The following is a 13,642-nucleotide window of genomic DNA, read 5'->3' as shown; positions in this document are numbered from 1 at the left end:
AATATCTGTGTCGTGAAGAAATTGTTCCCAGGTGTGTGTGTGAGAGAGAGAGAGAGACAAAGACTTTACATTGGAGTTCATTTATTTCTGAAGACACCTTTAAGAACTTTGCTTCTTCGCTATATTTTATCACCTCATTTTGTTTTTTCCAAAATGTGCCACTTTAGTCAAGTTATTCTGCTTACTCCATTGTTTCTTTGCATTCTCTGCATTCCAAAGCATGTTTTAAAATCTGGTTACATTGGTCTTACTCAGTTTCAAGGTTATACTAAATGATAGTCTGCTTGTATTTTAACATTCTTTGTTGTATTGTGCAGGACTTGGCTGCAGTTGGAACCTACAAGTTCTTATTGTCTTTATTTAAATGAAATTAATTTTTTATAAAAGTAAATAAGTGGACTCCAGGTTTTTCCAGTGCAGAAAGGTTATTTACTCACTTGATGAACATGCTTATTTACCTGGAGATACTGGCTTTACAGGCTCCTAGAGTTGGAAGGGATCTTAATGTTATAACACAACCTCTACCTATTTTTATAGTGGAAAAAACAGTTTCAGAGAAGCCAAAGGACTAGCCCAAGGTCACAGTTAGAGGCTAGATTAACTAGGCCTAGAGTCCTATGATTCTTGCTCTTTTGACTATAGAGAGAACCAGAGTGCTAACCTGCTGCTGTTCTCTATCCTTTGCTCTCCTACCTCCCCAAACCCTAGTAATTTTTCCAGTTAAGCCACTAATTTTGATTTCTTTTCAGATTCAGCATCTGAATCTGAAAAACATGTTCTCCTTCCAGAGCATATTGTCCCTCATTTGGCCTCCTTCTCTTTACAGCCTCTCTATGCTTATACTAGCCCCTGAGTCTAAGGATGCCTTTTCTGGTTATTTTCCATTTTCCTGCAGATTGATTCTTTGCCCTTCTCTGCTCTTTGCTCAGGAAGGCTGACCTTTACAGCCTGTGTCACCTGAGGCTCTTTTTCCTTTGGATTCTGGTTGGGGTTAGCCAGTGGGAATGGGAGGTAGTGACAGACGATGGAAGGAGGAAAAGAGAGAGCTCTTGCGGACTTTATTCCTCTTGCTACTCTGTTTTGATGCATTTCTGGCAGTGGGGCAGTGGCTATGCACTATGTTAGAGCGTCCTTTGATTAGCTCCTCCTCCAGTTCATCCTAGGTAATGTTTCCTTCCTTGTTCCTTTAGGCTTGAGGTGGTGAAGGCTTCCTGCTGTTCCTCATTCCTGGGTCCAGCATCCCTTGTTAGTTTACTTAACCCTGCTCTCATTTCTATAGCCCCATCATTGAAGAGAAGTTCAAATACTCCATTTCATTATGATGTTTCCTGCCTCTGGCCACTGCTATAATACTTTCCCCCTCACATGTCAGTCCAAATCTTGTACTTCACAGTGCTACCTCTGTGAAACCTTTCTTATCCTCTCAACTTTCCCCTCTGATCTCTTAGCACTTTTCTCATAACACTTATTTTACCACGTTTGAATCAATTATTTGTAGACAGATGTTTATCTTCTCTTACAGATTTGAAACTCTTAGGGCACGGTCTACATCTGATTCATCTTGGCATCTAGCACAGTGCCATAGTCAAAAAAGATACCCAATGAATAAATCATTATTGTAACACTGAATTCCAACCCTAGAACGGTATGTTTCCTCAGCTTTTTGAAATTAGAGTGTTCTTATGAAATCTTTCCTAAGTCAAAATGGTGTAAAGTGAAGAAGCAATTACCATAAATTTAAGTGGAAAGATTTCTGAAGGGTCTCAGACCCTAAAAATAACCTCTCAGACTTTTCTGACACTTTAGGTCGTCTTGCTAATGGATGCTCAAGAAATTTAGATAAAGCACAAATGCTCACAGATACAGTTCAAGCTGTGGCAGCATAATGGCTGAGATGCTTAGTGTAGTTCCCAGAGAAGGAGCTTGGTGGTGCCATTCTTGATTGTGGTATTTGCTGCCTCTAACAGCTTGCTGCAAAACAAATGTTGAATGCTGTTTTTGCTTTGTGCCTTTTTTCATAAAAGCAGATACCCTCTTCAGATATCTTTTGGTTAGTGAAAATAAGTACTGATGAAGGTCTTTTGTGAAAGCAAAGTGGTAAGGTGGACTTTTGAAAGGTCAGGGGATACCTGCATGTGTAAAACTGCTCGTGAGAAAATTTGGCATGAGAAGAATGAGGTTTTAGAGGGGTAAGTCAGTTGTCATTGCCTGGTCTTGTTTTTTGTTTGTTTGTTTTTGTTTTTAGTTTATTTATTTTGAGAGAGCATGTGGGTTCATGAATTGGGGTGGGGCAGAGAGAGAGGTAGAGAATCCCAAGCAGCTCTGCACTGCCATTGGAGAGCCCGACACGGGGTTTGATCACACGGACCAAACCATGAGATCATGACCTGAGCCGACACCAAGAATTGGACGCTCAATCAGCTGAGCCACCCAGGTGCCCCTGCCTGGTCTTGTTTTTTGTACTGCCTGTACAATACAGTGTCTTATCTGTTACTTCTTTTTTTTATTTAAGAAGTTTTACCTAGCCATAAAAAAGCCAGCTTCCATTCTTGTAAAATAATAAATCCTTTAGAGTAAACAAGTTATTTATGCTTTTTCCATGATACACTGATTTATAATTTCTTTGATTACTTTTTATGTTTAAATGCTAATAGGTAGGGACATTTCAGAATTCCTTCATTTGCAAAATTTTTATTGAGCACCTCTACAAACCAAGCACTGGCCTTGGATACAGTTGAGAACAACACTGAGTCCTGTCCTGATATATTCTAGTTATGTTTTAGACCATCTTGATAGATTTGTGACCACAATTAAACTAAATTAGGGTAATTTTCTATGACACTTTTAACAGCTTTAGCAAAAACTGAACCTGTTCTGTTTAATGTTCACTGGCAGCTAAAATGAGATATACAAAAACTGCTTTGGCATATATGATTTTTAAGGGATATATGCCAAACCAATTACAGTATTTATTCTTTTTCAGTGTTGTTCTTCTATTTTTGTTTGGTTGGTTTATGTGAGATTTAAGCCTTTTAGTACTTGTCTGTTGGTCTGACTAGTTCATCATTTAGCTCCTGTTAGATATTGTTTCATTTTCAGTGTGTTATGTTTTGCCATACAGAGAGATCCGGGTTTGTTAGAGGAATATATCAAGTTTTGTTTTTGAAAACATTTCATAATCAAAATTTCAACAACTATTATGCTGTGAGAATTCTGCAGTTATTTCAAAAATTGACCTACTAAAATACCTAGGTTAAGGATTCATGTGTTTGAATATGAGTTTCTGTTAGTTATGCTTAGAGCAAATATCCAGTATTTACCTAAAACTTTCATTTCTGTGGGCCCTTAACAATAGTGAGACTTTTTTGCTTTCCAGAATGCTGTTAAACCGCATGCTAGGTAGTAGTCTGAGGTTGGGGAAAGGAAGAATGTATTTTTTCCATCCCATAGTAGTTAGTCACTCAGAGCTTATATAAATCTTGGAATGAGTTAACCTGTGACTTGTAAGAAAGAGATGGCCAATAGCCTGACAGCTAGTGTGTGAAAAGAAAAGCTTTGGCTGATTGCCACCATCACATGGTCAAACAGGGCTTTGTTAGAGGGAGTGATGTAGTGGGTGTTTTTGTCTTTCATGAGTTTGCTTTCTTGAATGTTGAGTTATTATGTTATTGGCAGGAAGGATATAGAAAAAAATAGGTATTCTGCTTTGTTTTACTGGCTATTTTTCTTCTTGGCATTTATTTCAACATAGTGTTGATTGCTAATTTTTTAGTGCCCTCCCCCCCCCTTTTTTTTTTTAGCTAGTTTGTGCTTTTGATCTGTAAATGATGTTATAAATCTGTTATGCTACATTTTGCTTGGAAAGGTGTACCTGAGCAGCTGTATTGTCAAATTTACTCTCAAGACATTTTACGTATTTATAGATAATTGTAAGAGAATAATTTTGCAAGCTAAAACAGTAATAAAACTTTTGAAAAATATTTATAAACCTGCAGTTTCCAAATATTTTTACATGTTTTTGAATTAAAATAAGTATATACTTATTTTTAAAAATTAGAGACAAGTGAATGTATAAACTAAAAACTATACCAGTCCCTGTCTCATATACCCCCTTTCCTTAATCCGCATCCCCGGTAATAATACATGATGTATTTCATGTGTTTTGTTACTTGCATTTTATTTCAGAGGGGAATATGTGTATAAATAAGATAACTTTTAAAAAACGTAGCTTTTATATTATTTACGTCTCCATTTAGCTAGCATAAGGTGAGCACCCAGTTAATATTAATTACCTTGAGTTATGTTAAAGCCTTACTTCTGTAATTGGCTTTCTACATTGAGAGCCTTTAACCTCGTTTTTCACTTAAAACAATGTTTTAAGTAATTTGCTGCATTCTGACAACTCAGAGGCAATCTCACACACTTTCCAGGATGCTAGCTACATTCTTTATAGAGAAGGAGCCCATACAATTTATTGTCCAGACTGGAACACTTTTGAGATTGAAGGAGGCTGCTAGTAATTTTTTTTCTGAGACAACAGGCATAAACATTGATTACCCCAGACGAACTAGGATATGTGGTCATCCTATTCATAAACTTCAGGTTTTTATTTGTTGTATTTAGTTTTGACAGGACTTTTTATATGACTTTATTGAATAAATTGAGAGAACTCTTGGAAAAACAAGCTATCAATGATTTAAAAACAGAGGAAAATGGTACAAATCCCAAACCTCTTTTGTGCAGTTGTAACCAAGTCATTTTATGCAGTCATTATTAGTGTTTCCTTCTGTAAGTTCTTAGGGTCAGCATTAGATGAAGAGATCATGAAGAATAAGCAGTTGTGCTAAGAGTTATGATTCAAGTTCATGAATTTTGACACCGATGTCTGTACATAATTCCTGTTTGACAAAGGAGTTCTCTTTCCCAACTGTATGAGCAATTCACGTTTGCTTTGTGGTATATATATTTTTTAAACAGAAACTTAATACTATGCATAAGCCATTTTTTTAAACCTAAAAGTGATTCCTTTTTTAAAGAGCTGATGTACTTTCAAAAATCAGTTTATTTTATGGTGAAAAAGGCTTTCTCTCTGTTGTTTGACTCTTTGTGACCACAATAATAATTCAGTACAATTTACCTTTTATGATTCAGGCTTAATACCCAATACTTTCCTGAAAATCTCATATGGAATTTTTTTTCTGATCTATTTTCTATAACTGTATTTTATGACTTGTTTTGTGTATTGCTCATATCTTTATTACTATTATCTTCAGAATTTATCAACTTACTGTTTTCCTTTTTTAAAGGAACATTAAATACAATTTCACTTAGGCTTATATCCTTTTTTGATTATGGGTCTCTATTAAAATTGCATGTTTTATGGTATTATCTGGTTATTAATCAGTTTTGTTTTTATCAAATATTCATTGAGTGCCCTCTTTATGTTAGGCACTAGTTAGGCCCTGGAGATAATGAATCCTGGTTATTTATGATTCCAGATTATGAAGAGGAAGTAGAAAACTTACTGCTGTGTTACTTTACAGATATTCTTTCATTTCATTTATCCAACAACTTTGAATGGTTTGTTATTATGCCCATCTCTAGATGAGAAAATGGCAATGGGGAAAGTAGCTTGGCCAGATCATACAGGTAATTGGTTAGGAAGTTGCAGATTCAGGATTTAAAACTAGATCAGTCTGACCTTAAAGCTTGTGCCCATTTTAGCTACCTCAAGCTCCTTCAGGCAGTTTTTCTATTACATTTTAGTGCTCTTATGCCATGAATTCTTTTCAGACATTATTGTGATTTAAGAGAAAAGTTTAACGGGTTAAAGTCAAAGGACTGGGTTGAAATCCCAATTAAAGAAAACTCCTGCCTCATGACTTGGGTAAATGCTTATAAAAATAGGGTTAATGTCTGTCTACCTTACTGTCTTGTGATAATCAAATGAGAAAACTTATAAAGTATCTACCAGAGGACCTAATACTGTGAAAAGATTTTAATATAGTACATCCATGGTGAATCGATGGTGTTAGAACTACAGAAAAAAACCTTATAGGATATTCTTGGGGTACCTAGCAGTGCTGGTAAGTTAACTATAGCTACCATGTTGATAAAAGAGAACTTGCTTTGGAGCCTTAGGTTATCAGAACATTGACTTAAATGGAAAATAGCGTGAAGTTACAGTGGAGGAAAGTAGTAATAGGCTCAGTTTTGTTGACAATTTTGAATTGATAATCTTCACTCCAAATGAATTGATAGTGGAGTAGTCTTTAGGATTAAAAATAGAAATTCTTCCCTCAGAAATTCCTTTAGGTGAGGTGAATAAACCACAGAGACAATAGGGATTATAAATGTTTTCAGGTTTTCAGCAATCCAAGAAAATCACAGAGTAGTATACTTGACATAAAATCATAATCTGATTAATATTTCTGGTTTCTTTAGTATACTATTTTCATCATTAAGCCAACTTTTAAGTCATTTGATAAGGAGACAAAATGGTGTCATTTCTCAAAAAAACTTAATTTGCAAATAAATTTCTAAGGAACAGAAAAGCCATTAAGTTTGGCATAAAATATTCTTTTTTTTTTTTTTTAATTTGCCACTTGCTGCTCACGTACCTACTTTTCCTCTGAATATTCAGTTACAGGTTTTTCTCTTATTATTCCTTTACTTAATTATTGATGTCAGACTCACAGCATGGTAAAGTAACTTTCTATTCTCTCTTTTCCTTACTTTTATGGAAGATCAGTACCACACTTGCTTTTTTCCAGTCTTCTGGTATCTCTCCAGTTCTTGAATTTTCAAAAATAATTGTAAGTGATTGAATTGTAAGTATGCTCTATACTTCTTTCATTGGATGAAAGCCTATCTGTGATGCATGTCATCTCAAATTGCTAATTGTGAACTTAAACTTTCCAAATACTCTCATATTTTATCAAAACGACATTTCTGCAAAAGTTTTCATTATTTTAATTATCGGGTGTGTATTTTGCTAATTTTTAAAAAATCATCTACTTTTGTCTGGATTCATGTTGTGTTTTTTTTTTTTTCATTAGGAGGCTTGTTTTCTTTGGTGTTTTTCCTTTGTTAAATTTTTAAGCTGCTACTCCCCTTTACAATTCTACTGTTGATAACTTATTCTGTTTTCTTGTTATTCTGAAGTTTTCTGTGAGATTTACATGGTCTGATTTCTCTAATATATTTTCCTTTTCTCTTTTTGCAACATATTTTTATTATATACTATTCCTATGTAAGAGAAAGCAGAGTATAGAGTACTTAGTCCTTTATGTTTTTGCTGTAAAATAAGATTTGATATGAAAATAATTACTCATTTGTTTATTTCACAGTGTTATTTATTCAGCCATAGCCCTTCCTGTTCTGTGTTAATCTCCTCCGTTCCTCAGATTACTCATGACTTTCTTATTTCCTGATTCTGACCTCAACAAGACCTTTAACCACCTTTTACCACCTTTACCTCCACTGTTCATTACTCTTCCTCTGTCACCAGGAATTACTTTAAAAGCTCTTAACTGCCTGCCTCAAAAATTGCCTCCTGTACTATTTTACTAAAAGAGTACCTCTACAAAGCAGTTACCGTTCATATGTACTTCAGTTTTAAGGACGTCCTTGCAATACTTTTTTTTTTTAATGGAGGTGAAGCATTTGGTTATGTGTGTGTATAAATAGTGTTTAATGGCCCCAACTGAAGTCATTAATAGGGATTCATTTAATTTTGCTGACATTTGTTAGCTTTGAAGTGCTTTCTGAGAAGAGAAGTGATGCTATTCAATATAAGTATTAGGAAGATAGTAGGAAGTACTTACATACAGCTCTGAGGCAGTCTGATGTTCTTCTGGCAGTCTAGATATTATTTTTGAAATTGGGCCAAATGTTTCTCTCTTTATATATTTTAAACTGAATATATAGATCTTGGCTGGTGTCGAATCATGTGTTACTCTTTATACAGCTATAAAGTCTTGATTTTATAGCTTCCTTTATTAGCAAAGGATTCTTTTTTGTTGTTGTGATTTTTGTTTTTAAAATGTTTATACATTCATTTTGAGAAAGAGAATAGGGAAAGGGCAGAGAGGGAGAGAGAAAGAATCCCAACCAGACTCCACACTGCTAGCGCAGAGCCTGATGCAGTGCTCAAAACCCCAAACTGTGAGATCATGCCCTGTGCCGAAACCAAGAGTTGGGCACTTAACCGACTGAGCCACCCAGATGCCCCTATTAGCAAAGTATTCTTGAAAACTAGAGACTGTTTTGTTTTTAGTATATTTGCCACATAAAGGGGCTTTTTTCCCCCTTTTACGTTGATTTCTAATTTTATGGATGTATGTAACTTACAGGTTTCGTTTCTTTTGTTCCAATTTAATTTCTTTTACATCACAGATCATTTGCCTTTACTTCTCTGTAATAGTTGTGTTTAATTTAAACTTTAGGTTCACCTGGGTGGCTCAGTCGGTTGGCTGTCTGACTTCGGCTCAGGTCATGACCTCACAGTTCCTGAGTTCGAACCTTGCATCGAGCTCTGTGCTGACAGCTTAGAGCCTGCAGCCTGCTTCAGATTCTGTTTCCCTCTTTCTCTGCCCCTCCCCCACTAACGTTTTGTCTCTCTCCATCTCTCAAAAATGAATAAATGTTAAAAAAAAAAAATTGAAACTTTAAATGAATTCACACAGAAGTCATCAAATGAGAACTATGGCTCATCAATATAGTAAATTAGGGAGCAGCAACCTCTTTGGTCCTGACTGCCAAAAGTGCAACAAAACCACTTTGGTCACTGCTAAAGGACAAAAGGGAAGAAAAGAAAGACCTGAAGAAGGGAGTGAGGGGGTAGACAAAGGGGAGGATGAAGACAACAGAAAGGCAAGAGGAATCTTAGGGAGGAGGGGGAGTAGAGTAGACCCTTGTCAAGGCATCAGTAGCTGCCAGATGCTGCAGTCAGTGCCACACACATTTATTCAAGGCTGAGCTATCCCTGAGGGTATAGTATTGAATGAGTGGTACATCTGCTTGACCCAGCCAGCTTGTTCTCAAGAGTTACTATTAGGTGCCCCTGTAAGAAATATGAAGTCACACGCTGTCTTAAAGGATCTGCTCTGTTTGTTCTTAGTTCTTTTGAAGAAAGACCATTCTCAACATGGTGTAAAGGGCTATATATTCTGATAATTTGTTTTAAAACAAAATTCCATTAAAAAGGACATGAATAAGTGTAGGGTCTTATTGTAAATGTTGAATAGAAAGAGGAATAGTTATGACTTAAAGGGAATTTTTATGAAATAGTATATGTTAGGAGGTAACGAGTTCCTTGTCTGTTGAGATATTTAAAGACTAGAAGACTTATTTATTTATTTTTTTTTTTTTTTACATTTATTTTTGAGCAACAGAGTGAGACAAAGTGTGAACGGGGGAGGGGCAGAGAGAGTAGGAGACACAGAATCTGAAGCAGGCTCCAGGCTCTGAGCAAGCGGTCAGCACAGAGCCTGATGCAGGGCTTGAACCCATGAACTGTGAGATCATGACCTGAGCCGAAGTCGGACGCTCAACCGACTGGGCCACCCAGGCGCCCCTAGAAGACTTTCAAAGACATTGTAAAAGTAACTTCAGGTGGGAGGTTTTAGAGATGGCTTTGTTTCTGTGTACTTACTGTAAGTCACAATACATAGTAACAACTTGGTATTTTCTTCTAGTGTGAGGAAGCAGTTTAATTACTATCAGTTGTCCATGTTGATAAATGTGTGCATGTTGTTTTATTGATTGCAGATTGGGCAACTATACATTTTCTGTTTAAGTACATTAGAGATGTATGAATTACTGTGCAAGGAAGTTTAGGCTAATGCTGGGCTTTTACGCTAATAACTTTTGTTATAAACCTCCTATTATACATTACATAAAAATAGATTGGTGAGTAGATCTTTGACTTGGATGTTACGACGTGTGGAGTTTATTCTGAGGTTAAAGGAATGTTGTGGAGGACTATCTAGAGGCAGGTCTAAGAAGAGAGCCAGGTTGAGGTTCTATGATTATAGCAACATCAAAGGATTGTTTTTTAAGAATTAATTTAGGTGGGTTTTAGATCTCAGTAATTGAAATCTGGTTTATTTCTATTTACGGGAGGATTTTTAATCAGATTTATTCAAAATAATATGTTAATTACATTTTGGATTCAAAAGAGGGAAAATTCTTAAAAGTTACATTTTCTAATTATTTAGATGCTTTACCTTTTATTTATGACTATGCCATTAACCTTTCCAATATTTAGCAAGCATAATGTATTTTACTGATTTTTAACTAGATCTTATAGTTACGTTAATGGCGGTTATGTTCTATTGCTGTGTGAAACAAAAACTAAGCCAAGCAGTTCTAATTTTTCTGTGGTACAGTAACATACAAAGAAATTACTTCCTTCTTTCATAATGCAGTACTGTAGTATCTCTGAAATGTAATGGATCTATCCTTCCTTTTCCACATCTTTTATTATCATGCTCTATATAGTAAATGTTTTTAATAGGAAGTTTTTTGGATTATCTTTTAAAATGAAAATGTTTAAACCACAGTTTTATTATACACGATGTTTATTATGATTTTTCTTTTTTTTTATTTTTAAAAAAATTTTTTTTTCAACGTTTATTTATTTTTGGGACAGAGAGAGACAGAGCATGAACGGGGGAGGGGCAGAGAGAGAGGGAGACACAGAATCAGAAACAGGCTCCAGGCTCTGAGCCATCAGCCCAGAGCCTGACGCAGGGCTCGAACTCCCGGACCGCGAGATCGTGACCTGGCTGAAGTCGGACGCCTAACCGACTGCGCCACCCAGGCGCCCCTATTATGATTTTTCTTAAATTTTGTTTTTATGCATGACATTTCATTGGGAAGGGATATTTTAATACTCATTCAAGCAGTTTCTTTACATGTATATATTTAAAAAAAACAGGCAGTTGTATTGCCTTTGAATTTGAAAAAGAAAATGGGTTACAAGCTAAGTTGATTTTCCCATGGTCTAATATGATTTAAGTTTTTGTTTTCGTTTTTTTTACTGTTCTGATTCAGAATTTGAAGCAAGAGCAACAATAAATGCTAATAGTAGTAATTGATTGTATTAGTAATTGTCTTAAGTACTAGCTGTGGTATCAATAATAGTATGAGGAGGATGCCTATATTTGGCAGTTAAGAAAACAGCTTAGAGAGACCTGTTAGTGGCTGAGCTGCAATTAGAAACCAGGCTTGCCAACCCATTGTTGTTTTCCATACTATACAGTCTCAGTGTGGTGTTTGAGATAATGGTTGTAAAAGTGTTTTAGTAATAATAAAGTATTGTGCAGAGATGAGGTGTTGGTATAATACACAATGAACCCTGGCCTCAATTTACTAAATTGGGAATGTGAAAATGATCAGCATGTTTTGGCCAATAAGTGAAAATCAAGTATGGTATGTTTAACTGGTATATTTTACCCATTCAGTGCTGAATTCTGTGGTTGGGTTGGGATTGTGACATTAGTGGTTTGTGACCCTTTTTAACTGCATGACATTTGGGCATGCAAGTATGGCAGGCTGGTAGTCTTGTTCAGTCTCCAACTTTGTCTTTTATTTTTTAAAAGATTTTATTTTTAAGTAATCTCTGTATCCAACATGGGGCTCAAACTCAAAACCCAGAGATCGAGAGTTGCACACTCCACTGACTGAGCCAGCCAGGCACCCCACTTTTTGTCTTTACACCTAGGATTGATGTGTTTTTCAGTCGGAGATGATTACTTTTGAGTAAAGTTAAAACATAAGAATCCCATGCTCTTGAAGTTTAAAATTTTTAGTGTACAAAAAGTGGGACATGCAAATGCTGGACCCTTAAACTGAGAAATGAGTGGGCCCTTTAAATAAATAAACATTTACACCGTGTCCAGAGTGTAGTGTTCATGCCAAGGGTGAAAGTGAGTAGGGAACTTGATTAAGACAGAAGTATTGTCATTTTCACTTAGAGAGGGCCCTGTTCTTAGAAGAGGTGAGAATTTTGAGGTTCATTTTTCTTTTTTAATAAGGAAGGAGGAGAATGCATCAGTGCTAATGGGGTGGGTTAGGGAATGAAAACTAAATAGAATATGAAGTTAAGATAAGGGACTGGAGGAATCAAAGTGGGGGTAAAGTAGGAGGTAATCAAGGTGGTGATCGAGGTTATTTATCTAAATTACTGTTGCTCTGGATATCACGGAGCCATTTTGGGAGAGAAGAGAATGATTCTGAAGAACAGGGTGAATCCTAATTTAAGCAGCAGCACATGTTTGATAAGGGAACAGGGCTAGAAGTTCATGAGGGAGATTGATGTACCACTATTCTTGGAGAATTTAGATAGTTTAAATATGCCTATTATTTATGTAAAAGTACTATTTTTACTTCAAAAATTGAAATGTCATGTATGAAGGATGAAGTATCTATCTTCTGTACTATTAAACATTGCATGGGTACTGTTAGATTTATTACAAATTTTCTTTTTCTCTAGGGTTTGGATTCAGGATTTGTTCCTAGTGTCCAAGACTTTGATAAGAAACTTACAGAGGCCGATGCTTACCTACAAATCTTGATAGAACAATTAAAGGTATGGCATTAGTTTATATACTGGAGTGGTATAAAATAGTAAATGTTACTGAGCTTCATTCTGAATGTAAAGTTATTTGATGTTAATTTGAACCCCTAGATGGTTCCTCAGCAGTTTTTAAAGCTGACTTATTAAAAGATCTGGGTGACTTATTCATAGATCTTTATCTCTGATTTATATTGATAAATTGTATAATGCACTTTTTTGGCCATTAAAAAATAAATATCTAGACATAATTAGAAGAAAGCATGATAAGATTAGATTCATATTCTGTTTTAAAGTTCTTTGAAACTGGTAAATTTTAAAGTCGTTCAATTTCAAAGGCCTTGGTTTTTCCATTTTGGGGATTGGGGGTTGAGAGAGATGATTTCTCTACTTCATTTATTATTACTGAAATTGTCTTTTTCAGTTCCTACTTTAAAATTAATTACAAGCAGGAGCTTCTGGGTGGTTCAGTTGGTAAAATGTCCAACTTCAGCTCAGGTCATGATCTCGTGGTTTGTGAGTTCAAGCCCTGTGTCGGTCTCTGTGCTGACAGCTCAGAGCCTGGAACCTGCTTCAGATTCTGTATCTCCCCCTCTCTCTGCCCCTCCCATGCTCATGTTCAGTCTCTTTCTGTCTCTCAATAATAAATAAATGTTAAAATTAATTAAAAGCAAAAGTCCTGGGAAGAAAAAGAAGTGTTAATAAACTTGGATCACAGAGCAGAAAAAGCTTAGGTTTCAGTTGATATTTTAAGTTCAGAATGTTTTCTTTTGCTTGTAATTCTACCAGAGTAATTGAACTTGACCGTTTAAAATAATTCAGTAGAATTGGATTTGATACAGTCCTTTGGAAAAATGTACGTTACCTTAAAAATACATGTAGATCATCCCTGGAAGAAAAGTGTTCAAGAACTAAGGTTTGCTGTTTTATGTTTAGTACATGTATACAATATAGCAAAGTGGCTTGACACTATAATTGTTTTCTTTTTAATCCTGTAGCTTTTTGATGACAAACTTCAAAACTGCAAAGATGATGAACAGAGAAAGGTAAGTTCTATAATCA

At 35.5% G+C, this 13,642-nt stretch overlaps 1 protein-coding gene across 6 annotated transcripts in view; it reads left to right on the top strand.

Annotated features, from left to right (window-relative positions):
- The window catches only part of OSBPL9 (oxysterol binding protein like 9), a 192,990-nt gene that overhangs the window by 132,911 nt on the left and 46,437 nt on the right, over window positions 1–13,642 (top strand). For all 6 annotated transcript variants that reach the window (XM_047082436.1, XM_047082437.1, XM_047082435.1 and 3 more), the window contains 2 exons: window positions 12,500–12,595; window positions 13,579–13,626. In XM_047082436.1, the coding sequence (XP_046938392.1) occupies window positions 12,500–12,595; window positions 13,579–13,626 (144 nt within the window). The remainder of the gene's footprint in view (window positions 1–12,499; window positions 12,596–13,578; window positions 13,627–13,642) is intronic.

This window comes from Lynx rufus, unplaced genomic scaffold, assembly GCF_022079265.1.
Source record: "Lynx rufus isolate CCGP_SWC_20201006 ecotype Redwood Valley unplaced genomic scaffold, mLynRuf1.p SCAF_2, whole genome shotgun sequence".
NCBI classification, from domain to species: domain Eukaryota; kingdom Metazoa; phylum Chordata; class Mammalia; order Carnivora; family Felidae; genus Lynx; species Lynx rufus.
This window is presented reverse-complemented; position numbering and strand designations above follow the sequence as displayed.